Genomic DNA, 27,600 nt, shown 5'->3' on the forward strand with positions numbered 1-27,600 from the left:
GGGACTCCAGGATCGTGGCCTGAGCCCAAGGCAGTCGCCCAACCAACTGAGCCACCCAGGCGCCCCCAAAATAAAATATTTTCTGATAGATTAACGGAAGTGTGTAGTGGTTTTGATCCTTCACAAAATATCTATTTTCTATGTTGTCCATGGGATCTTTCTAACTTTTCACTTCATCACAGCACAGACAGATCAGGACCCCATTCCAGAACTTACTGGGTATAAATCCCCTTTGGGATAAGTGGGAGACATGGCCTGAAAAAACATTATGACCTTGATAACAAACCAATGATGAGGCACAACTGCCACTCTCATATAGTTATTAGCCATTAAAACATAACCAACAGTTTTGAAAAAGACTTCTTTAAACTCATTCTGATTAGTGGTAAATGCCATATAGCTAAATGCTTTACAAATGTGTTCTGTTCAACTCATGCAAAAATGATCAATTAATCACTGCTCTCAAATTGCTAGATCCCCATGCTGTCCTCTTGTCTTCAATTACCCAAAAGTCCTGCTTATCTCAAATCCCCACTGTCCTCTCTTCCTTCTCTCCCATCATCATCCTACGGAGCAAATGGGTCTCCCACACGGTGCTTCAAGCCAAGTTCAGTTCCCAAGCCAAAGGATACCTGCTGTCTTGAACCTAACAACAGCACCTACAAAAGGTGCTGTTGTTATTGGAAATGGCCCTGCAAACATGCTGGAAATTCCCAATAACCCTGTACTCCAAAATCAGACCTATTTCTTCTACAACAGTGCTTTTCAAACTGTCCCACAGGATCAGAGAGGTTTGGTGGGTTTTTTTGTTTTTTTAAGATTTTATTTATTTATTTGACTGAGAGAGAAAAAGAGAGCATGAGCAAGGGCAGCGGCAGAAGGAGAGGGAGAAGCAGGCTCCCCACTGAGCAGGGAGCCCAATGTGGGGCTCGATCCCAGGACCCTGGGATCATGACCTGAGCCGAAGGCAGACACTTAAGTGACTGAGTCACCCAGGTGCCCCAGGATCAGAGAGTTTTGAGAGCTATCACAGGAAATGAGAATTATGAAAGAAGCATATGATCATGTGAAAAGTTTCTATTGCTTTTTAAAGACAGACCATCCTTTAGAAGCTTCTAAAGTTGTAACAGGCACAGACTTTTACATGTGATTTAAGAACAATGTGAAATGATCCTTAAATTCCAGATCCATTATAGATCTCATTTAATGTTTGCTGCTAAATAGCTAAACACAAAAAAACCTCCACAGAACACAAATGTCCTTCGGGAAGGAATAACGAAAATTCACTGGAAATGCAAAATACTGAAAACTGTAGATAAGAAGTAGAAAGTATAATACAAACAACATTTTGGGCCTTCTGACAGAAAACTACTCTTTTACTATATCTAAAATGCAATTCTAAGAGTCTTTTGCAACAATAACTCTAAATCTATTAAAATATGCTATAGAAACAAGTAACCTGGTAGAATTAGCTGGAAGGTAAACTAAAATTTGAGAATAACATATGCCTTACCTTCTTTATGACGGTTGAAGAGGATGCTCTGCGTTTTCAGAATTAAAATTATATTCTCTGGATCTGGTCCATCAACTATTTTTGCTGATTTGGTACATAAAAATTCATACGCTTTATTTACTTTTTCAAACATATCCTGTGTATGACCAAAGATAATTAACTTTTAGTTTGGCACATCTCAAACCACAACTTCAACAGAACACAGCTGGTTTGTATTTTACCAGTAACTTCTTTAGTTATTATTTTGTTTTTGTTTTTTTTACATTAAGGAATTCATTCCAATTGTAATCTAGCTGGTATACTTGGAAGGTGAAACTTTTTCTCTTCCCCACAAATAGCTTTTTATTGATCTTAATACCATTACTAAAAAATTCTTCTTCACTGGGTTTATACCCACACTGAACTCATACACACCAAAGACAGTTTGTGAGCTATTACAAAAATAACAGAAGAGCCACTATTTACTGAGTACTACAGTAGGCATTGTACTGAATATGCTTTACAAACACTATCTCATTAAATCCTCCAAACAGCCATATGAGGCGTGTACAGTTATATCCCCATCTTTTAGATAATGTTAAATAACTTGTGTGATGGGCTAAGACTTACATGCAGGTCTGACTCCTAAATCCATGCTCTTTAAGTGTTACAACACTGTATTATGTTCCTTGAGCTACATGTTGATTCTTGTGTCAGGGTCATACTGTTTTACTATTATAGCTTTAGAGAGTATTTTAACATCTCATAGGTTAAGTCTGGCACTTTAATACTGATTTCAAATATTTCTTCCTATTTTGTTTTCTCTCCCAGATGAATCTGAATTGCTATACATTTCTCAAAAAATCCGGAGCTTTTGATTAAAAATGTCTTAAACATATAAAAGCAGTATCTTTTCAATACCAAGTCTTTCCAAGTAGGAATACTGTCTATCTCTAATAAAAAAAAAACATTAGCCTTGAAATCAGTGGAAATTACTCCAAGTTTCTAGCAATAAACCACCAGTCTTAGTTACAGAAGTTACTGTGTGATTTCATCTTTTATGAATCTTTCTTGGTATTTTAGTAGGAAGCTGCAAGAGGCAGGATCAAGAAACACTGACACCTGATAACTTTAAGTCTGATCCAAATTTCTACTTTTTCAGTTAGAACAATATGAAGTTGGATGTAGTTAGAAAAAAAAAAATTACCCAAAGCAATTTGGATGGCAATAACATCACCTACAAATGAATTACGTTCATGCACATTCCTAATGTTCAATTATTCATGTAACTGTCCATTAGAGTTAATTCTCAGACAGGAGAAAATATCCAGAAGTTACTAGTCACAAGGGCAGTCCTTTTGGTAAACTGAGGGAGGACCATTCATGCAGAAACCGTGGGCATGTGGGCTAAAAGTTAATCTGACATACACTGGGCATTATATTATGAGGCAGATACTAGCAGAGGGAGTGAGTATATCTTTTCTCCACCTACAACAGTAATAGAGCAAAAGGAAGTCAATCCAAAAGTCTTAATTCCAAAGGCAGTACATACCCTCCCTTCTGGATTCTTATCAGGGTGGTACTTTTGTGCAAGTCTGAAGTAAGCTTTTCTGATCTTGCTCTCATCATGCCTGTGGAATAGCAAAATTATTTTTAACAGAGTAGGATGCAAGAAAAAATTTTATATCGTTATTTAAAACAATACTGTAAGAACTTTACTCTTATTGTATATGATCATAAATTAGGCATCAAATTAAACCCAGCAAGAGTCAAGAAATTCTTCATATGTTATCTTTACATCTGAAAGATAAAACGTCAATGTTCCCTATGGAAAGTTATCACTTCAAATTACAAAACCATATTTGAAGAACTAAGATATTTTTTTCAAACTAATTTTTCAAAATACTTCAAACTCTGTAATTTTAAGTAATTTAACTATCAGCCTTGCCAAAAACATACAAATTCAGTCTATACTTAAGAAAATGTCCTTTAAACCATTTTTCTCTCATATTATCTATTCTACTATAAAAACGTCTCTAATAAATTAATGAAGTAAATCTACATTCTTACCCATCTGTCACTTAGTGTCCTAAAGATACTGCTACCAGATCTCTTCCTCATGTATAACACAAACCGTAAGAGGAAGGGGGAAGATGAATATGTGAGTAACCACCATGTGTCAGATATAGTGCCAAGTGTTTCGCATCCATTATTTCAATTAATAGAGAGCAAAGACTGTACCAGCAAGGAGAGAAAAATGTTAATTCTGCTAATAAATTTGCAGTAAGTGATAATCACACGGATATAGTTCCATATGGCTATCCCCACAGGTGTATATATCAAAGAATAGGCAAAAAATTTATAAAGTGTTGGTTTAAGAATTTCGCCTTTGATATTAATATTCTAAGACAAGGCAGAAATTTACTACTGTAATACTGAAAATAACTCACAGTCCCTGTCCTTGAGGGAGATTAAGCACTTCATAAGCATCATCTATTGACATTGTAGGTGGCTTCTTTTCTACTTCCTTCTTCCAGGCATCAAGTGTATCTTTTAGAAGCTTAACCTTAAAGACAGAGGATTAAAATTTATAGCTCTTAGGGGGAGACAAACCATGAGAGACTATGGACTCTGGGAAACAAACTGAGGGTTCTAGAGGGGAGGGGCGTGGGAGGATGGGTTAGCCTGGTGATGGGTATTAAAGAGGGTTCTGCATGGAGCACTGGGTGTTATGCACAAACAATGAATCATGGAACACTACATCAAAAACTAATGATGTAATGTATGGTGATTAATGTAACATAAAAAAATAAATAAAATTTATAACTCTTAATGCAAAACTATTTCAGAATGTAATTTTTAAGTTACAGAATTGTGTTATATATATTTAAAATGACATTTCTAGACTATTCAATGATTACAATTCTCTGAAATACAAATAATCAAAATCACCTTCTTAGCACTGCTAAATAGATGGCAAGGTACCTGCTATAGGGCTACATCCCTCTCTTTTTATGTGAATTTTTTAGAGGGGGTGGAGGGGCAGGGGGAGGAGAGAGGGAGAGAATCTGAAGCAGGCTACCCGCATAGCACAGAGCCTGATTCAAGGCTTGATCTGACAACCTTGAGATCATGACCTGAACCGAAACCAAGAGTCGGACACTTAAACGAGTGAGCCACCCAGACAACCCTCTTATGTGAAACTTTTATTCTCTGCCAATTTTTGTCTTGTTTTTAACTGTTAAGTGTTCATGAAGTACTGAAAAATTTTAAATTAGTAGATGATACACTGCAGTAAGAAAGAAAGCAGTAGTATATGGTGGCATGCTCCTCGAGGTGATCTAATGTAATTACCAGTAAGCTGGCATTCAAACAAATCTAAGGGATAGTAAAAACAAGGGAGTCGGAGTAAAAACAAGGTCAGAAGAAAGCTAATATTTACTGCATGCCTTTACGCCAAGGAGCTAGGTGCTTTACGGACTCTAGCACTGTAGCAGACCTAATTCTTTTGTAAAATTTCAATAATACATGAAACCATTCAGATTCTGAGAGATAGCTCCATGTTTCCCACTTAATAAGTGATGCAACTGGATTCAAACCTAGGTCTGACTAAAAAGCCCATACTCTTCTATTACTTCATGCTGAATCCACACCAAGTAGCAGAGATACCTGTCTTCATTTGGTCACAGTAAAGAGGCAATGTCTACTGGTACAAATGGAACTGTTCGGAAATCTTTTTGATGTTAAGGATGATGGTATAACCTCTGCTACAGTAACAAGCCAACATGGGCACCCAGGCCTTTCCAGGCTTCCAGTAGACATTCAGGGGCTCAAGTTGGAGAGTTCCTAAGGGCACTGCTATATAAACGAGCAGGTCTCACTTAGTGCCTCCTACGTGTGCCAGGAATTACGCTATTTTTTAATATGAGTTCTCAATTTTCCCAACCACATGAGATAGTTGCTGTTAGTAGTAGTAGTACTATTACCATGACTGAGGCCTAGAGAAATCAGGCAATGTTAAACAGACCTATTAATGGCCCAGCTGAGACTCAATCCCAGACTGCCTAACTCCAGTATCTGTGAGCTTACTCAATATGCTACAAAGACAAGTTTCCACCAAGCTATTATAGTATATAATTATTATATATGAAATTATGTTTATATTTGTCAAAAAAATCAAGATTGTAAAGTTCTTAATAATTCCTCAAAAAGTTATCTTTCAGGGTGCCTGGGTGCCTCAGTTGGTTAAGCAACTGCCTTTGGCTCAGGTCATGATCCCAGGGTCCTGGGATTGAGCCCCGCATTGGGCTCCTTGCTTAGCAGGGAGTCTGCCTCTCCCTCTCCCTCTGCTGCTCCCCCTGCTTGTGCTCTATCTTTCTCTCTCTGTCAAATAAATAAATAAAATCTTTAAAAAAAAAGTTACCTTTCAGTTTGAGATTTACCCAAATATATTGAACTATACTCAAAGTTACATAGTGTTTAAGCAAGAAGGAACACTTAAGGAAGCTATTATCCTTATAAGAGGAGGAAGAAATATCCAGAAGTGCTTAGAGGCTATTTCTACAGTTTGAGAAGGCACAAAATAATCTACTGGCTTACCGGATCTTTAATGGGCCAATCAGGAAACCGGAGTGTATCACAAAGTTGTTTGAGGTAATAAATATTACAAAATAGTTCATTTTCTAGTTGTGGATAGTTGATTACTGGGATGGGACAATACTGATAAAGTGCTCTTGTGTTACTCTGAAGACGTGGTGTGAAATCAGCAAGATGGGCAGCAATCTTCTCTATCATGAGGCGCCTACAATTACAAAAATCTCCAAGAATTATGAAGGGATTATTTCAGTTAAAAAAAAAAAAAAGGTTTTAAGACAGGTAGTCACACAAGATAATTACATGGATCTTCTTTAGAGTAATTCAACTATTGGCCTAAAATTGAGTGTTTATGTTACTGAGGGCATTCTAAAGTTAATTGTGTAAAAATCCTCAATAGACATAAACTTATTTGTAGTACTTATCTATAAAGACAACTACAGAACAAAAGGCTGATATTCCCAGTCCTTTCAAAAATCAGTCATTAGAAGGTCAAATGGTATGGCATCTGCATACCTCATGCAATGCATGAGGGCATAAACAGGGTACTAGGTTTCCTAGTACCCCCAAAGAAGCCCACTACATGATAATTTATTTAACAATCTGGGGTCTGGCCCTCAGTTCAGCAAAAACTTGATTTGACTAGTATACAGACGGCTATATCTTTTAGATAGGGACTCATATTAACCAATCAGAGGAGAAAAATATTAGATAGAAAAATTGTGTTGTAAGCCCTTTCATATTCCTATACATTTGTTCCAGTGAAAAACATGACTGTCATACAGAATATATTCAAGTTGGTGGCTAGCACATGCCAAGTCTACAGGTCAACCTAAGGAGACAAGGCAAATGATAACCAGCAAATGGCATTGTGAGTGTGAACTCAGCTAAGGGAGTGAATAACTGGCTAGGAAGATCAACTGCCATCCAGCTAAGAGGACTGAGGGGTTCACCACAGAAATGGTGGTCTTGACATTAGATCTATGAAGTGTGCACTCTTTTCCAGAGCCTGTCTGGATGCTGACATCTGCTTCTGTGGCTCTAGTTTTTCTTGTTTTCACAGGCTTTTCCTCTTAAAGGACATTCTTTAGGAATGCTAACTTCCACATTAAGGTCAAAATGTGCTGACTAGGGGGTCTCATTCTAAAATGATTTGGGGTATCTCTGGTGTGATCCATTCTATGTGGTCACAGTTTTTAATTAGTGGAGTACAGTTCTATTTCCAAATACCAAGGAAGTGTGTTTTGATTTTATCTCTATATATTCCTTGTATATACTGCCTAAAATTCTACCAGCTCTATAGATTGATTTAAGAATCATCAGTGGTTAACAGGCTCTACCCTTACATTAAGCTCTATTAAGGAAACAGTAACTTTGTCAAATCATGTAAGAACAGAAAAAAGCTTACGGCCCTGTCAAACTCGTCACCTGATTTGGCACCAATGACTGTAGCTTAGATCATGTAACTATGTGAAAGCAGTTCTTTTAACAGAAGTCAAACCAGATGGCAAGATGCACAGATTCTGAGTATAAAATGCAAACGATCAATGGACTATTTACCTCATTTCACTGCTCCAGATTGCTTCTGGAGTATCAAATTCTCCTAGAAAAATCTCAGAAAACTTTTCAGGCTCATAATTTTCTAAGTAACAAACCATTGCTTCTGGAAGGATGTGCCCAAGTATACTTCTCTGAAAAATATCTTGTCCTTTTGTCTTTAAAACAAAACAAGACACAGAAACACTAAAGTTATCTTTCAATTTTCTAATAAATGAATTAGGATTAGAGAACAGTTTAAGAAAACAACTGGAACAAATTGCTTTTATGCTTTGGAAATTTAGATGGAAACATGGCAAAATGTGACGTGGAAGATGTCTGGTATTAACTGGCTTTGGCATGAGCTCCTAAGATAGAATTAACACTCGCTGGGCCTCCAGCAGACTGAGGCTCCTCAGGTGTCAGGTGCTCCCGACATTATTTAGGACAACTGGCTTTGAACCATGTGTAATAGGAAAGGACAACACAAGGAGAGATTCCGTAATGATTTACATCAATTATTGTGTTATGTTGTCGGTTGCAATTTTCACCTGTACCTGCTTCTGTTTTCAAAAACAAGTAAGTCCAGAAAATCAACATCTTAAAAAGCCTGTCCTCATGAAGTGTGGCTATTTAGTTGGAGAATATCTATAAAGTAATTATAATGAACTATTTTAAGGACTTCATATTCTCTGGCTGGCCAAATGGAATGAGGATAATGACCATACTTTATCATACTAAATTTTAAAACTCATTTCTTTACCTGATAGAAATAAAATCCTAAGGACTATAAATACTTTTCATTTTTCTTTCTAGGCAAATTGAGAATGTTTTATTTCTCTAGGATCTGACAAAGAAACAGAAGAAAAAACCCAGACATGGTTTTACTACCTAGTGCCAAGACAAATTAGATGATGAATACTTCCAGGCTTTTCGCTAATAAAAGGCATAAATTCACTATCCATTAAATTTTGGGATGAAGAAATGCTTGCTCTGTTCTTATAGAATACTATTATTTGGTAATTCCTGCATCCAGGGTTCTGTTACAAACACAGTTTTGCCCTAATTAACCAAAATATTGTTAGGTGAAATGACATTATCATTTCTCATGTTATAAAAATTTGAAAGAAAGATTACATATGCATAACTGTGCAAAAAAAGGGAAAAAAGAATGCTAGAAAATGTCTAATGCTATGCTACGGAGGTAGCATTAGAAGTAATTTTTTAAAAACTTTTTTTATATTCTCATTTTCTATTTGTATAAAACCGTAGAAATTACGCTGCCATAGGCATCACTTTAATATCATTAGATTATTTTCCAGGGCTTCACTGGCTTGTCTAAGAAAACATGCAGTTTGATCTAGTGTCCACTGTCAAGGTGGCATAAACATTCCTTGATTAGTCTCAACAGTGGTCTGGTTTTGGTTTATTCTTCTGCTCTCAATAAAATCTGAAAAATCAATGTTCCATGAAAATCCTAACAAAATTGGAAACATCTTTCAGTTATGTTTTGACAATAAATACTTCTGTAAAATGTAGGTATAAGGTTTCAGGTTGTCAAAGCTATCTGGATGAGTCTTATCTTTTTTGGATTCCTATTTTTCTTCCCCAGTAAAATGGAAAGACACTTGAGAGCACCTAAAAAATTAAGTAGCTTCAAAAAAGAAACTTAGCACTTCTGCCACGTTGTGATCTGAACAAAAAGAAGGCTGAAGTCTTAACTGAATTTTAGCTGATTATATGAGATTCAGGTATATACTCAAATATTTATGAAAATTATTAAATTTTACAAAAAGGAACAAGTTATATTCACAGCAGTGTCAAGTTATAATTCACATCTGAAATTTCAATTCTAAATCCAATGGGCAACATTTATTTTCATTAAAAAATATTAGCTTAAGACTTTCTATGTACAAGGTACCACAAGGAATGTGAAAAATGAGTAAAACAGTACCTGCCCTCAAGTGCTTACAATCTAGTAAACATACACAGCTCAGGAAACTTAAGTGCCAAGACAGCTTATCCAGTGTTAAGTTATACATTCAGAGGATTAATCTGGCTTACCTCCTCTGACTTGAAAGCCTGTTTGGTATGCGTGTACTTCAAAAATCTAGGGGAAAAAATGACTTGTCAGACATAGGAAAGGATTTAAATTTAGTAACCTTAGGTTTCTAAAGATCAGATTTTTTTATAGATAAATAAAAGCCACAAAAGGCAACTTGTAAATACATATTCCCAAACTGTTTTATTTCTAATTAAGGCAAGAAATTAAATGAATTAGGAAGATTTTTAAATTATGGTCATATTAATAATATGAAAAAATACCCAATTTGAAGAAAAAGCAAAATGTAAAACTGTATGTGCAATATGAGTATACTTAAATACATATATTTGAATTGTATTATAAAAGATGGTGACAAAATCTTCAATTAGATGTGGTAAAGTGGTGTGATTCTGAGTTATTTTTTACCCATTCTAATTTCCAAATTTTCAGACATATAAACAGCTTTTATAATGAAAAACTTAACAAAAGCAATGATATACTCAAAAAAATAATCAATTAAAAAAATATTTATCCCTGTACATTTCAAATTATAGCTTTAAGATTACCATTAAAGTTCTTACCGAGCAACAGGAAGCACATTGGAACCTGTATACATCATGATAAAGAAAAATACTCCACTAAGATAAAGACGAGGTAACTGTGGGTTATCTTGCATGATATGGCATAACAAAATCGCAACCTTCTCAACAAGGATAGGGTCAAAGGTCAGCAGTAGCTAAAAAAATAAAATGTTTTTGTTACTGGATTATAAAAAATAACTTGTAATAACATCATTTACCTTAAGTTTATGTATTTCATGTGCTGAAGTTATAGTTTCTTATAAGTTATAAAATAAAAATTTGTGGGATTTAGTAAGCTTGTCTACCAGACGCAACAGATACAAAAATTAGTTCATTTGAAAGATTTGAAAATTAGTTCAAAATGAACTTAATGCAGAGATAGTAAAACACTGAGAATTGATCAAAACTTATTCAGAAAAGGCCCAAAGATGCCTGAAGCTATGCTGTCATGGTTATAGGTAAAACTGTTTCTTATGCAGGAATCTTCCTGAGTGGACTTCTTTGTTAATGACAAAATAAAAAAGAAAAATAGCTATGCTCTGGGTTAGTTTCAGAACATGAAGCATTCCCTGAAGACTACTTGAGAACTCAAGGAGCAGAGCAGAGAACTATCAGTGGACACTAACAGCACTAAAAAACAGATGTACAAGTGCAAGTAGAGGGCAAACGGGAAACTGAATACCAGCAGTACTTCTGCTACTGCCAGAAAGTACCAAGAGACGGGGGTCTCTGGAAATTTGAGCTAGGGGTACTGGAGGGAGCACGTGGGACTACCATAATGAATCCGGGCTTTAAAAAATCATACAGAGTTGCTATGACTAAACACTTGATAAAGATATTAATAAGTTTTATCTTAATATAAGTGGCATTTTTATTTTCTATAAACACTTCCCAAGAATCCCCAATGTTGGGTCAAATGGTACCAGTAAAAAAAACCGCACTAACGAGTAAATACTAGCTCACATTAGGAGGTCAAAGTTGTAGACTCAGTTACAAGACTGAGTTGCTATATGTCTTTACGTAAATAATTTGGATTTCTCTGTGTTTTGGTGTCTTACCGGTTCAACGAGTTGTTTAGATTGAGTGTTTAGTACTATGACATATTTTAAAGGAAAAGTTGAAAAAAAAGAAAGAAAAATTGAGATACAGTAGCACAGGATTTTCCCTAGTTTAACAGCAGTTGTAGTTCAAGACTTGATATCACTTGGGGCGCCTGGGTGGCTCAGTTGTTAAGCGTCTGCCTTCGGCTCAGGTCATGGTCCCAGGGTCCTGGGATCGAGCCCCACATAAGGCTCCCTGATCGGCAGGAAGCCTGCTTCTCCCTCTCCCACTCCCCCTGCTTGTGTTCCCTCTCTTGCTGTCTCTCTCTCTCTCTGTGTCAAATAAATAAAGAATCTTAAAAAAAAAAAAAAAGACTTGATATCACTTTAACAAAAATATGGGAATTAGCAGGCAAAAATTCAGATTATTTGAAATTATGACTATACCAGAAAACCTAAGACATTCACTCACTCTTAGACACACTCTTTTTTTTTTTTAAAGATTTTATTTATTTATTTGAGAGAGAGAATGAGATAGAGAGAGCAACTGAGCAGGGAGCCCGATACGGGACTCGATCCCGGGACTCCAGGATCATGACCTGAGACAAAGGCAGTCACTTAACCAACTGAGCCACCCAGGAGCCCCTTAGACACACTCTAAAAATTCTGAAGATGTTATCAAAAGGTCAAGCCAGAGATTGCTCTTAAAGTCAAATGAAGTACAGAAATCTGTACCAACCAATGTAAACACTATGTTCCTGAACACTACTATAGCTGCCTGTGTTTAGCAAGATTACAATCTCCAAGAATGTGTGAAATTAAGGAAAAACAAAAAGAGCTTCTAAAAAAATACTTTTTGAACTTAGTATAAAAGATACAGGTGGTATATACTATTAAGAACAGATAGGCTGGGCGCCTGGGTGGCTCAGTTGGTTAAGCGTCTGCCTTTGACTCAGGTCATGATCCCAGGGTCCTGGGATCGTGTACCCCCTTACTCAGCAGGAAGCCTTCTTCTCCCCTCTGCCTGCAGCTCTCCCTCTTGTGCTCTCTCTCTGACAAATAAATAAGATCTTTAAAAAATTAAAAAAAACTTTTTAAAAACGGACTCTTCCCCTCCGAAGTGTTGTGTTATACCAACCACATCTCTCAAAAGTTTTTTTAGTCATGCTTTCCTGGCCTGAAATTCAACAGTGTTTGCATTTATCTCTTTCTTTCAATTCCCTAAGTCTTGGAAAAATACTTGGGAGAGGTAGATTTACAGGCCTTTACCTACATGTCCAGAATAGAAATAAATCCCTCTCCTCGTGCCACCTCACATACGTAGCCATACATAATCCTCTGGGCTGGAGTAGGTGTTAGGTTACAAGAAACAATAATTGCAGTGCTCTTTCATTTAAGTAGTGAAACAGAAAGGTCCACAACAGAAAAGCATGCAGATTTTGAAATGCTGACATGCTTAAATAACAGAAGTTGGGGGCGGAAGGGGGGGGGGGGAGTTGATAGGGTACTGTCACTGTCGTATTTCAGAGGACTTTCTCATTATCAGTGACTTACACAGGCACTTGCACACCTATGAATGTAAAAATATACAAACTAAGTAATTCTCCTCTCCCTTTTCACATCAATGTACAACTGATGTGTACAAATAGCACAGGTTACTGCCATACACTTGAAAGTCACATCATGCGTGGTTAATATAAAAAACGGGATTTAGGGGCACCTGAGTGGCTCAGTCAGTTAAGCGTCTGCCTTCGGCTCAGGTCATGACCCCAGGGTCCTGGGATTGAGCCCCACATCGGGCTCCCTGCTCAGCGGGAGTTTGCTTCTTCCTCTGCCTGCCACTCCTCCTGATCTCTCTCTCTCTCTCTGTCAAATAAAATCTTTTTAAAAAATTTTTTTAAAAAGTAAGTGAATTCCTGGGGCGCCTGGGTGGCTCAGTCGTTAAGCGTCTACCTTCAGCTCAGGTCATGATCCCAGGGTCCTGGGATCGAGTCCCGCATCGGGCTCCCTGCTCAGCGGGGAGCCTGCTTCTCCCTCTCCCCCTGCTTATGCTCTCTCTCAAATAAATAAAATTTTTTAAGATAAATAAATGACGAGACTTAACAACAGGATATTTAATAGGAGGGAAACACTGACCTGAAATCTCTGGGACCTGACTTATTTGGATTTAATGCTAATCTGGATAGCCTAATTCCAAAAAAGTGGAATAATGAGGGGAAAAACAAAGAAAAAATACTTCAGTATAACCTACATTAATTCCAACTCAATGTGTTGGGTCAGTTGCTATCCATGAAAACACTGAACTGAAAAGAGTCAAACTCTGAGCAAGCTGGCAAGACTGCTGTGATATTTCTTGGAATATAGCCAACCACATGTCCACTTCTGTGGCCCACTGGTATGCTTCTCAGGAGTTCTAACTTCAACAGTGTGATTTGAAAAATGCATAATAAAGAAAACCTGCTGAGAGTAATTCTGGAGTCTGGAGGCTTCCTATGTTTAGGTTCTTGGATATACAATCTTCCATAGTATATTCAGAATATCAACTCAATGAGGAATAAGTGAAATATATGTAAATCAGGGTTCAGGCTTTCTGGAAATGGAATACACTACAATAAAACAAAGAGTAGGGCTCATGCCAAAACTGAGTAAGGGAGAATGATTCTTAAAATACTGTCCCTAATTTGGTAACATTAAGATAACTCACCTGAATAATATGGGGAAGACAAGCGCTATCTGACAGCAGTCTTTTCACTCTCGGTAAAGGCCGAATGATGGCATTATCTTGATCCCTAGAAAGTATTTTCTAAGGTCAACATTTAATATATTTATTAAAATTTGTATGTGCAGAGGATATGACATTCTACTAGGCATGAAGCATGTTACCTTACTTTTTTGTTAATGAAGACTAAGCTCTCATACAGCTGGGAACATGATTAGGTATTTTGGTTTAAATCTATTTGGCTGCTTAATATGACTTCATTTCCTTCCATAAGATTTCCTTGAAAAACAGTACCCTAGAAGAGCCAAAGACTCTTATTTATTATTTAATTGATTAAACTTGGTGTTGTCCAACACACTGTCAGAGGTTATTTCCCCCCAAAGGGCATATCTAACTTTGTCACATAATTTTAAACCTTAACTATTTGCAGTATTTTCCACGTATAGCTTTAATTTTAATGCTACATTCCTTCGAAATGCTAATTGTATGCTTTTAAGACTGATCTGAAATTTAAAGAGAATTGGAACCATGAAAGCCTCAAGTGTTATAAAACTGATAGTTTCTCAGTAACTTCCATCACAAAATGTCTCTAGTAGAGTAATAAAATGATACATAATATGCAAATATTTTATAAATATCAAAAGTTCCATGCAACAGTTACAATTATCACTCTAGAACACAGTCTCACCTTCACTTGTCAAGTGGGACAAGATGTGGGGCGAGATCCAGGCTTAGACTCAAGTTCTATACCAGGAGTGGCTAACCTGACCGATAAGGAGCCGGTGGCACTCACCACTGTCTACAGGCTGCAGTATGTTTATTTCAAATGTTCATACCTGATTCACAGCAATGTGACAATTGTTACTGTTGCTAGAGTGCAGTTAGTAAGCCTCAATTTTGTAACATTATTTGAAGTTTCCTAAAGTCACTTTTTAGCTACTTTTTCAATATATTTTGCAAATTCTTTCTTCATGTTTCAAAAGCTCCAAAACTCAAAGCAGCAGTCCCTCAAGGTCACAAATGGAATATCTTTGCTCTAAAGCATCAGGGTAATCCCATGTTGTTACTGAGGAAGCTCCCATGCAAATGGAGAGAACAAGATTATTTTAGAGTCCCTATTAACCATAGAAATGTTCAATTAACTTTTACCTGCTTGGGAAATATCCACACATTGTGATCAACATGTTCAATATAAGGGTAGCAAGGTCAGTTTCATTTAGAACAGCCTGTCCACTGGCTAACAGACACCACTTAAGCTGAGGTATTGCCTGAAGTGGTCGCCATCCATCCATGCCTTGAGCCCAGCATCTGGTTTTTGCATTCAACATTCCTTTGGTCCACAATTCTTGCATCTAAATCAATGGAAGGCACCGTTATTACAAACACAAACAAAGCAAAATGAGGTTTGCTAAGGTTTTCTGTCTTGTGGCAAATACATGAACTATGGTAATAAACATCCAAGTTCACTATCAAAAAACAATAACACACTTTTGTTGACAAGTCTTCAAGAACCTGAAATAGGTTACTAAGAAAACAACCATTTAGTTGGCCAACCTGCAGAGCATAAAGAACATTGGGAAGAATGAAAACAGCAGGCAGAGTGTAAAATGACCAAAATATATACAAGCAGAAGACTTGGTCTTCAATAAAACTATCTTTGGCTAAATTTCAACTGAGCCTGAGAGGGCAAGATCAAGTATCAGCAGATGTTAAGATGGAAATTGCCCTTGGATTGCACAGGCAATTTTCAAAGAATTTCAGACTGCATATTAAAAAATTTACCTATTCATTCCATATAGAAGTGTTATAGTCTGAAAAGCCTTAATATCTATAATATTATAATAGCTTACAATTAATTATTAAGGTAGCAATTGTTATTATTTAAAATTCATTAAAAATCTAAGTGCTACCTCTGTAACAACAGCTTATAAACAACAAGGTTTGAAGACATGACTGTATGTCTGTTTCTGTGCGTGTGGTTCTTTATAACTGCAAGCCATCTAATCCTTCATGGGGAAGTTGATGGCTGAGCCCTTGGAGCTGATGACAGTACTTCAAATCATAGTTTGAAAATACTCAACCTCTCTCTCTCTTTGTGCTAAGCAGGAGGGTGTAAGAAGGACAAAGACCATCACAAAAAGTTTCTCTAAGACACTAACCTCATGAAATCCATATGGGCCACTCCTTTCTTTGTCTGCATTGCCAAAGTACCATTCCTTTTCACTCTCTCTTTTCATATCTGGAGAGGCTTCGATTACATTGCTCTGAGTTTTAAAAAGATGTAGTTATTTTTCAAGGCAGAAATCTAAGGGGGCAGATACCATAAATAGTAACACGGTACTAACTTTCTGGGTTTACACCCCTTTGGAAAATCACCTAAATTTCAGGTGACCTTATTTTAAGAGTAAAGGATCAGATGTCTAACTGAGTAGTCCAAAAAAGCTATTTCCTTACTAATATGCATTTGAAATAAATGGTTTCCTAAATTCACTTGGCAATCTAAGCTAAATTCAAAGACATTTACATTCCCTATGGACATTAAATAAATTCTCATGCCAGTAAAATTTTAGTAGCAAAGAATATTATAAATACCTATATAAAGAAATACAACATTAACCTTAAACCACAATGCTGAAAATACTAAAGTTCTTTTGAGGGAAAAAACTCACTCCAACTAAAAGTTCAATAAGTATCTGAGATCAAAGAGTTAAAATACTAAAAGGTTTTTAATGCATTTAAACACTTTCAATCTACTACCCTCACTACAGATAATTCTTATAATTTTATATATCAATGTTTATGAGAACCAAAGATAAAATTTTTATTTAGTTAGTATATTTTATTAAAACAAGGTTTTTAACTACCCTCATAACTACCAGCTTATGGTTAGATTCATACAGACAGACATAGCAAAGTGGTTAAGAGCTTAGACATCTGGGTTCTAACTGGCTCTGTTCCTTAATGGGTGGCCTTGGGTAAAACACTTGGCTTCTCTGTCCCACAGTTTTTTCATCTGTAAAATGGGACAACCACTGGGGAATTTAAAGAGTGAATATATCACATATACCAGAACAGTACCTGATATACTGTCATGCTACACAAGCATTACAATTACTATTATTCATACCTGACAATAGAAAAGGCCATATTCTAAATATTCAAATAGCACTTTTGTACACAATTAAGCCAGAAACTAACATGGAACATCTCCTTGAACTAGGAGATTAAACAAAAACAAAACACAACACCAAAAAAATCACCAGTGAGCTAGGTATAGATCTCTTCTACAAGTTAGGTATCAGAAGAGGCCTTTCAGTAGAGACTTGCAGTTCTATCCTCTTACTGGCTGGTTTCAATAAGGCCTCCAGATTCCTAAAGGCAAAGTATATTCTCAGTGGCTGTCAATGCCATAAGTTCTAATTACATAACTGACAAATTCAGTTTAAATCTGAAAGGTCACATTGCCTCAAAATAAGCCACATTAGAGATACAGTTACTTTAAAAGACAAAAGAGACACTTGAAAAATAAAATTGGATCAACACTGTCCATTTGAGATTGTTCTTATGGTTATTTTAACTTTTACTGGCCATATTCAGGACCACATATATTGACAGGTTTGCATGTAAATTTTTACGATTCTTTTGATCCGAAATTGTCCTCAAAGGCGGTTAAATTTGTGAAATCTAGGTAAGCACACATACTTGTAGTGGTACTGTAGCTCGGCTCACGTGAAGATGTGCAAGGGTAAGCAAGTCCACAAGGATTCTAATTCCATTTGAATCCATGAGATCCTTAACATTTCTCTGGAAGGCAAAAACACTTTTACCTAATTGAAAATTTTTCCTTCCAATAGGTACTATTACCTAAAAGACTCAAAGAAGAAAACATTTAGAATCTCTTTGGAAAAACTGACATACAACTGGTATTACTTAGTGTTTTCAGGATTTTGTGTTCAAGGAACATGACTTTATATAAATGTGAAAAGGGCAAAGCAAAGAGATCACATAAAGAATTTTTACTTAAATATATTCTGAGCAAAACAAAACAAAAATAAACAAAGCCTGGCAGGAGTAACACACACGATAAATTCTCTGGTTCGCATTTTCCTAGGTTTTTGGGTTAATAACCAGATTATTCTATAAACAGAAATAAAATCTGGTATATTGAAAAATCTTGGGGCGACTGGGTGGCTCAGTTGTTAAGCATGTGCCTTCGGCTCAGGTCATGATCCCAGGGTCCTGGGATCGAGTCTCACATCTGGCTCCCCGCTCGGCAGGAAGCCTGCTTCTCCCTCTCCCACTCCCCCTGCTCATGTTCCCTCTCTCATTGTCTCTCTCTCTGTCAAATAAATAAATAAAATCTTTAAAAAAAGAAAAATCTTTTAATGTTCCAGTTCTTGTAAACTTAAGATAAAAACTGGCAATTTCTTAGAAGTTAGAAAGAGATTATAATTTAAATTTTCATAAGATTAATTATACTTCATTTTAAAATATGTGCACTATTTTCTAAAAGTGAGAAAAAAACTAAGCAAGTTAGAATATCATAAATTTAAGAAATAAAAGACCTGCTTAGATTTCCCTGCAACATCATATAATTGTGAATAATTGCTATATTTACAACTATGAATTCTTCTTAGAAACCAGTATGAACCTATTAAAATGCCTTTAAAAAAAAAAAAAGATTTATTTACTTTAGGGGTGCCTGGGTGGCTCAGTCCGTTAAGTGCCTTCGGCCCAGGTCATGATCTCAAGATCCTGGGATCCAGCCCCATGTCAGGCTCTGCGCTCAGCAGGGAATCTACTTGTCCCTCTCCCTTTGCCCTCCCCCCACCGCTTGAACTCTCTCTCTCAAATAAATCTTAAAAAAAAAAAGAGAAATGAATTTTTCCTTAAAAAAATTTTTTTTTATTTGAGAGAGAGAGAGAGGACAAGTGAGAGGGGCAGAGGAGAGGGAGAAAGAATCCCAAGTAGACTCCATGCTGAGTGCAGAGCCCGACGCAGGGCTCATTCTCACCACCCTAAGATCAAGACTTGACCTGAAAGTAAGAGTCAGATGTTTAGGGGCACCTGGGTGGCTCAGTTGTTAAGCGTCTGCTTTCGGCTCAGGTCATGATCCCAGTGTCCTGGGATCGAGCCCTACATCAGGCTCCCTGCTCAGCGGGGAGCCTGCTTCTCCTTCTCCAGCTCCCCCATGCTGTGTTCCCTCTCTTGCTATCTCTATCAAATAAATAAATAAAATCTTTGGGAAAAAAAAAAGTCAGACACCTAACCAATTGAGCTACCCAAGAGCCCCAATCCTATTAAAATGTCTTTTTTTTTTTTTTAAAGATTTCATTTATTTATTTGACAGAGAGAGACAGCAAGAGAGGGAACACAAGCAGGGGGAGTGGGAGAGGGAGAAGCAGGCTTCCCCCTAAGCAGGGAGCCCGATGAAGGGGCTCCATCCCAGGACCCCGGGATCATGACCTGAGCTGACGGCAGACGCTTAACGACTGAGCCACCCAGGCACCCCCCTATTAAAATGTCTTAAAAAAGAAAGTGTGAAGAGCTAAAGTGACTCTCCAGTTTGTCTTCAAATTACTTTATCATCAAAATGTACATTGAATAAATTACAAACCTTCCATTTTATGTCATTTATTTTACTTCCAGTCCAATCCTAAAGAGTCCCTAAAGAAAAATCAGCTATTGATTTCATCCCTCATTATTCTTCATTCAGAATTTTATTATCATTAATTTATTCAGTATCTGTAACAATAGGACAGAATGTACAGAGTATGTGGCAAAAAATTTTCATTCCAGAAGTTGATAGCACACAGAGATTTCTGAACTAAAAGGAGCAGAAAAGAATCATGTCCAGATAATTAGCTCAAACTGTAATATTTTATCTTTTTGTTATATATTCACGTGATTTATCTGCAAATAACTGCATACTTAAGCAAAATACTGTACCTTATTAAGGATCAACTTGTTAAGGAAGAGGATCAACCGGTCTCGTTCAAGTTTATCTGTGCACTATTGAATAAACAAGAATTTAGTCAGAACGAACAGAAACACAGATTAAGTTATTATCATCAATGGACAAAATCAGCAACAGCCAATAAGAAAGTCACCTTTTAAACATCAAGAACGTGAGAGAAGACTATTAATTATTGTTTAATTCCTCAATGTCTTGCATTCTGTGAAATTTTATATAACTTGTCTAATTTCCCTAGAAAGGCATATATTTTGAAAGTCAAAAACAAATTACTTTAACATATAATTTATATATATACAAATATATACTTTAATATATAAATATATATAAAAATTCAAACAAATGAATTACCCCAAATGACACTTCTCAAGTAAATATTCTAAAGAATGATTAATGATGTTTCATATAAATCACATCATGATAACAGAAACAAGAAGGAAAATATGTATCTGTCTAAAAAATACAAAGGCTATGCTGCAAGTACTCAGGTTTACTGGAATAACAGTGAATTAGAAAAATACACTATTGTGTATCATTAATAATGTAACAGCAAACAATAAGATTTTCATCTGGTTATGTTATTTCCTAGGTATGTTTTATGACCTTATCCAGAATCAGTTTTCTAACCTACAAAGTATGGTTGACAGTAAAGGTAATTATAACAAGCATTGATGGCCATTTAAAAATTGGTGAAATGGTTCTAAGGCAGTTCACTGAAATTCAAATTGTTAAATGTAAGAGGAATATAAGCACAAAAGAACAAAGTATATATACTGCAACAAGTAGGTTACACTCGAATTTGAGCTGCAGGATGGATGAATAGGTCACTATGTTCTTTCCCCCAGCCAAGGTCAAGTGTTAAAGGACAAACTTTCTAAAATGTGCTAACTCAAGGTTCCCTTTTTTGGCTATCATGGTAGTTCTAAAAACTTTTTAAGTGTGTAGTTCTTCACACTTTGAAATTCAGCATGCTAGCAGGCACCTGAGTGGCTTAGTCGGTTAAGCGTCTGCCTTTGGCTCAGGTCATGATCCCAGGGTGCTGGGATCGAGTCCCACATCAGCTCCTTGCTCAGCGGGGAGTCTGCTTCTCCCTCTCCCTCTGCCCCTCCCCCCCCACTCATCATGCTCTTTCTCTATTTCTCTCTCTCTCAAATAAATAAAATCTTAAAAAAAAAATTTAGTATGCTAGCATAATTTAAAATTTTTCCAAAGTGGAAAACCAAATGTACACACAAATCTAATAGTCACTATTTCTTTTACACACCTGTCCAGCTCATCCATACTTAAATTAAAGACTGGCAAATAAGTCGCTAAAGTTGTTCAAAAGCAGCAACTGAAAAAAATAAACTGACATGGACAAATACTAACCCATTAGTCATTTTCCTATTCACCTAACTTATATTTAATTAAGTATAATGTAAACTGCACAAAACTCATGCAGAAAGTTATGGTAACAATGTAATCAAACAGAATTTATATTCAGTTTTGAAAATTTAATAAGTACCCCAAATGCACTATGAAACAGCAGTTTCCTTAAATGATATTCTTACCCTCTCTAACATTCCAATGATATATCTTGTATCTGTAAAAGGTCCTATTTCTTCATGACATCTGCCATAAACAATAGCAAGGGCTTGTAAACATAAACACTTCATGTTTACTTTTGGGGTGAGCAGGAAACGATGATAGAGCTCGTTGAAAAATTCATACCTAGATTTTTTTTAAAAAAGTTCACAATGGAATTAGCCATGGAACTAATAGTGAAAACAAATATAACAAGATATATGAAGAGTAGCTTACGATCTCTTAATTGATCCACTTTCTTCATTCTCATCTTCCTCCAACAGTAATCTCAGGTAATAGTCTCCTATTTTGATTTCCTCTGCCAGGCACTCATATTTAACCTTTATTAATAAATGCACATTAGAGTATTTTAATTTACAAGAAGGTTTTGGCAGTTTCCACATAATCACTTCTTAGTGATTATGATCTGTTCAGAGCTTTTTTCTTTTCTTGTAAGACCACCTTTAGCAGAAAAAAATTCATCATTTCTTAAAATATCTGGTAACTATTATTAATATAACTTACTATTTTAGTTAAATATTAAAGAGCTGGAATTATATACCAAATTTATGACTGTAAAACTTGTTGATAAAAACTTTCGCAGGACTGTATGGTACTAATGAGGTTGAAGGGAAGGAAGACTCAAACACTGTTAAGAGATAATCTGTTTCCCTCCCTTCTCAGTTTGTCACAACCAACTACGGAGTAAATGATCCTGCACCATACACGGTTTGTGCAATTCACACAAGTTACCTCAGGTTTTTCTTCATCTCCCAACACATCAACTACACTTTATGGTGTATTTTTATTTATTCATTCTCTGCATGTCAAATTACCCCAGATTACAAAGGAGGCGATACATGAAGGAGCAGCCCATGATGATCAGGAGCTATGGCAGCAGCATGACCTTTGGACTCAGGCTGCTTGTCTAAAGTAAAGATTGGCAAGCAATTGTAAAAAGGAATTCTACTGACCAGATTATTAAAATTCTTTTTCCAAAGCCTAAAATAATTTCTAAAAATATAAACTATATAAAATCAAATATATATGAATATCCATTTCACTTTCTTTCTATAAATTCTGAGCATTCAACTTCTATTTACTAAGCATATACTGTGTGTGCCATGCACTATTCTAGTCGTCAAGGATATAGCAATAAACAAACATAAAAATTACTGTCCTTACAGGAGTAGTAGATAAAAAAGTAAAATATACATGATAATTGGGTGACAGTAAGTGCTATGGAGTGAAATAAAGCAGGGAAAAGGGAGGGGGGAGGGAGGGAGAGAGTAGGGGGTTGTATGTATATACAAAGAGGGCTGCGTTTTTAAAGATTTATTCATTTTTAGAGAGAGAGTGAGTGAGTAAAGGGGTGGGAGGAGGAGCAGAGGGAGAGGGAGAGAGAGAATCTCAAGCAGGCTCCCTGCTGAGCATGGAGCCTGACACAGGACTCGATCTCACAACCCTGAGATCATGACTTGAGCTGAAACCAGGAGTTGGACACTTAACCAACTGAGCACCCAGGCACCCCTGAGGGCTGCATTTTTAAAGAGTGGCCAGGAAAGGCCTATTCAGATAATGACAGTCAGTTAAAGACCTGAAGGAAAAAACAAGTTATGAGGCTATCCAGGGAAAAAGAATATTCTAGTAAGAAGGAATAGCAAGTAGAGAAAGATCTTGAGTCAAGAACATGAATTTGGTGTTTCCAGGGAACTCAGAGTTGCTGGAGCAAGGTGAAAGGGTGAGTAGTAAAACATGAGACCAAAGAAAGAATGCCTGGGATTAGGGGGTACACAAATCTTGTCTAGTAAGTCATTTGAAGGACCCAGGCTTTTTCAAAGTGAGATCAGAAGTGACAGAAGTACCAGAGGGCTCTGAGCAGACAAGTGACATGATCTACTTTATTTTAGTAAGATCATAATGCTGCTATGTTAACAGATTACAGGGAGGCAAGGGTGGAAGCAGAGATACTGCTACAATCCCACAAAGAGAGGAGGGTTGGGTTATGGAATAATTTTGAAAGTGTACTGAATCGGATTTGCTGACAAATTGGATCTGGGGTATAAGAGAAAAGATATCTTCAAGGGTTTTGACTAGAAAATAAGAAGGAGCCATTATCTAAGATCAGAAAGACTACAAGAGAAGTAGGTTTGGAGGAAGAGCAAGAACACAGTTTTAGAGCTACATTCTAGTTGCTTATTGGATATCCAATTATAAGATAACAGTATGTATGAGGTCTTGGAAAGAAAATCTGAGATAAAAATCTGGAAGCCACCAGCAAATAAAAAACAGTTAAAGCCATAAGACAATGAATATAAATATGAGGTCCAAGAAGTGGTCCTTTGTGCCAGTTTAGCAGTTGGGAAAATAAGAAAAGTGAACAAAGGAGGAGTGCACAATGAAGGAGAAAATCCAGGAGAATACAGACTCCTAAAACCAAAGTAAAGCAAGTTTTTTGAGGAGGAGGGAATGAGAACAATCAAATCATTGTATTTTGCAAATGCAGTTGGATTAAAGATCAAAGCCTACAGGATCATGAGTATGTTCAAATTCACAACTGCTATGAGAGCTTACATTATACACACACACAAACACACACAATTATCTACCACCACGTTTCTTTTTTTTTTTTTTTTAAGATTTTATTTATTTGATGGAGAGAGAGAGACAGCAAGAGAGAGAACACAACAGGGGGGAGTGGGAGAGGGAGAAGCAGGCTTCCCGTGGAACAGGGAGCCCGATGTGGGGCTCGATCCCAGGACCCTGGGATCATGACCTGAGCCGAAGGCAGACGCTTAACGACTGAGCCACCCAGGCGCTCCCATTTTTTTTTTTTTTAAACCAACATGTTTCTTTGGCCACATTCAGAATCAAACTACCACAAAAAAGTCAAACAAGGTACAAGTACAAGGAAAAAAGGCTATATTTCAATTGAGAAAAAAAAGCTAAGGAGGAAAAAAATAAGCAAAGAACAGATCTAGAAAGCAGAAGATCAAATTCATTAAAACTCCTACATTTTCAGGTACAAAAGTTCTCAGGTACAAGCCGAGTTACTTAATGTAATGAATTTTTATTTTTTGTCTCAGACTAATATAAAACTTTTCTAATATTTCCTCCACAAAATTAAGAGGGAAAGGTAAAAATATGTTATATAACCATAAATCTTTGAAAAACACTCCAAAAATAATATATACTTCCAAAAAGAAAAAATTAGTATTACAAAAATTAAACTTTACCTCAAATTCATGGTGGTTCCAGGAGATCACATTAGCACTACCAAGCTCTCTATCAATATTAAATGCTCTCATTTCAGATTCAAGACTATCTCTCAGTTCTTCACGCGTTTTGAAATTCCAAATTAGGTTTGACTTGGCATGATCCTGACCAAACCTATACATATGATCAGAAAATAGTAGGAAGCAATAAACATTAAAAAAAAAATCTATAAATACCCCTTACTACATTTTATAGAGTAAGAAAACAGTGGAATTAACAAACTTCAGCAAGTGTAAATGAAGAAAATAAAATCTCTGTAAAGTATAGTACAATGTAAATGGTAGATTCTTGGTGGTAGGTAATAGGTGTACACTGTAAAATTCTTTGACCTTTTCTGTATGTTTGAAAGTTTCCATAATAAAATGCTAAGGGAAAAAAAATTAACCCAAACCACAAAAACAAATCTGTGTGGATTTTAAAACAAGGAACTGATATTCAATTTCAATATTTATTGCTACTATAAATTTCAGTCAGAAAATAATTACAATCAGGTATCAAATTTCAGGTTGGGGATAAGAATTTCTGAACTTTGCACCCGGGTAGGATGAGCAACATTCTAGATTAGAATGTTACAAACTACCTAAGAAAGAATACAGCTAAACTGCCAAGTTCTTTTTTTTTTTTTTTTTATTTATTTATTTGACAGAGAGAGAGAGAGATAGCGAGAGCAGGAACACAAGCAGGGCGAGTGGGAGAGGGAGAAGCAGGCCTCCCGCCGAGCAAGGAGCCCGATGCGGGACTCGATCCCAGAACCCTGGGATCATGACCTGAGCCGAAGGCAGACGCTTAACGACTGAGCCACCCAGGCGCCCCATGCCAAGTTCTGATTGATATTTGTAAAACATCTTCTTTTTATGCCTAGAATAATTTAACTACTGTAATAAATTTGGACACAGGTCTGAACTGGAGGTGGATGGGCATCATATCCTTTCATTTTCATTCTGTAACACTCCTAAAAAGTCTGATGTCAGAGCTCCAAGAGAGTTCTACGGAAGACAACATAATTGAAGAATTCCTAAGAAAGAAAACCAATATTCTTAAGGCCTTTCTAAATACTATATACTTTAAAAGTACTGTGAGAAGATTCCAAAGCACATATTTTCCTTTATTAGCCAAGGTATAATCAATATGTCAGCTTCCAGAGTAAGTACTGTAAGTTATCCCCCAAAATTTAGAAAATCCCCCAAATGTTTCAAAGTCTTTCTGTATGTATATGTCTGTGTGTGTGTTTGGGGTGGAGGAACAGTGGGCAGGGCCAGTAGGTGGAGAAGAGGTAAACAGATCAGAAAGGCTGGAAACGTGTAATAGGCCAGCTAAGCTAGATACCCATTTCCCACAAGTCTCTTTATATTTTCATCATCTACCTCTTTTAAGTAATCATCTCAAAGCCTTAGCTCCTCAGACTACCAACACTATAAAAGACATTAATATTACGGAAGCATCATTAATCATACCAATCTTAACAGTTACAATTCTTGACCTTGAGAGCATAAAAATACCCGCAGCATAAAGCACTAGTTTAAGCAAGAAAAACCTATCATGATTCTTCCAACGGCAATTCCAAATTTAATCTGTTGGAAAAGAGGCTTTAAGTTTACCTATAATAGAAGAGATCCCAATTTGCTTCTATTTTTATTCTTTGTCTTCTCTTTCGAAGAACTACTGGCTTTTGATTTATATTCTGGAAAAAACAAAAACGAAACTTCATAGTGCTCAATCTGGGGCTACCAAATAGTTTCAGTGAGAAAAATCAACACTTTGTAAGTGATGAGAAACATTTTCTACATCAAATTTTGGCAGAAACAAAGTAATGAAGCAAAATCTATAAAATATGAATATAAAATATATCACAATGTGATATAGTGCTAGCAGATATTTCTACAGTGTTGTTGAAATATTTTCCATGTAGCCTAAAGTTATTGTTTCAACACCAAATTTTGTTACAGTTTACAGTGATGACTGATAAAATTTATAACAATCAAAAACAGTGACTTGTTTTAAAACTTACATGCAGTTAATACACGAGTCATGGGAAAACAATAAATGCAAAAGATTACAGGTTATTAAACTGCTATCAAAGCTATAAGGAGCAAGTATAAATTGAAATAGCTAAAGGACAAGAAATAAGAATCTACATTCAGACACATGTGAGGTGAGACTTGAATTTATGAGACAAAGAATCTCAAAGACAACTCCACATGCCAGGCAGTTGAATGCATTTCACACATGTAGCAGGGACTTAAACTCACCATATTGTTTCTGTCCTGAATTTAAGTTTAAAAAGGAAAACATGAAAAAGTTTTAAATAAAAATGAGAGTAAGCCTATATGTGTTAAGCTGTATCTATTATAAAAATTCCACGAGGAGGATGTCAGCAATATAAATCATCTTCATTTTAAGACAGAAGAAGGTCTTCCTGCTTCTTTAAGTCTATGACTCAAATTTTAGGCAGTCATAAACCCATTTGAGAATTCAAAGAAAGCTATGGCCCCTCTTCCAGAGAAAGACATATACCTAAGGCTTGTAACTAACTGGAGGGGAAGATTTCAAAGATTTCTTGAAGTCCTATACATGGGCTGGCAGTTAGGAATCTCTGCTCCAAGTAAAGCCTGTAGATATGGCAGACATTAAAATTCTTACCCTCAATGTGACAGAACCAAAAAGTAGAAAGTAGTAAAGATAAAAACACAAAAGTCTATAACTTCATTAAAGTGACAAATTATATAAAATAAAGCAGAATTAAGAATAGAAGGACTAAAGGCTAAGTGAGTAATAAATTTTA

At 36.2% G+C, this 27,600-nt stretch overlaps 1 protein-coding gene across 3 annotated transcripts in view; it reads right to left on the minus strand.

The window, feature by feature from the left end:
* Nucleotides 1-27,600, minus strand: part of DNAJC13 (DnaJ heat shock protein family (Hsp40) member C13) — a 123,951-nt gene that overhangs the window by 37,943 nt on the left and 58,408 nt on the right. For all 3 annotated transcript variants that reach the window (XM_064587774.1, XM_045903786.3, XM_045903785.3), the window contains 16 exons: nt 26,417-26,499; nt 24,779-24,932; nt 21,780-21,883; nt 21,530-21,689; nt 19,955-20,017; nt 17,708-17,809; nt 16,165-16,269; nt 15,155-15,357; nt 13,991-14,075; nt 10,247-10,401; nt 9,686-9,731; nt 7,646-7,800; nt 6,092-6,293; nt 3,943-4,058; nt 3,045-3,123; nt 1,514-1,649 (listed from right to left, as the gene is read on the minus strand). In XM_064587774.1, coding sequence (XP_064443844.1) covers nt 1,514-1,649; nt 3,045-3,123; nt 3,943-4,058; nt 6,092-6,293; nt 7,646-7,800; nt 9,686-9,731; nt 10,247-10,401; nt 13,991-14,075; nt 15,155-15,357; nt 16,165-16,269; nt 17,708-17,809; nt 19,955-20,017; nt 21,530-21,689; nt 21,780-21,883; nt 24,779-24,932; nt 26,417-26,499 — 1,948 coding nt within the window. The remainder of the gene's footprint in view (nt 1-1,513; nt 1,650-3,044; nt 3,124-3,942; nt 4,059-6,091; nt 6,294-7,645; nt 7,801-9,685; nt 9,732-10,246; nt 10,402-13,990; nt 14,076-15,154; nt 15,358-16,164; nt 16,270-17,707; nt 17,810-19,954; nt 20,018-21,529; nt 21,690-21,779; nt 21,884-24,778; nt 24,933-26,416; nt 26,500-27,600) is intronic.

This window comes from Mirounga angustirostris, unplaced genomic scaffold (assembly GCF_029215605.1).
Source record: "Mirounga angustirostris isolate CCGP_5_RB_7025 unplaced genomic scaffold, mMirAng1.0.hap1 SCAF_1, whole genome shotgun sequence".
Classification (NCBI taxonomy): domain Eukaryota; kingdom Metazoa; phylum Chordata; class Mammalia; order Carnivora; family Phocidae; genus Mirounga; species Mirounga angustirostris.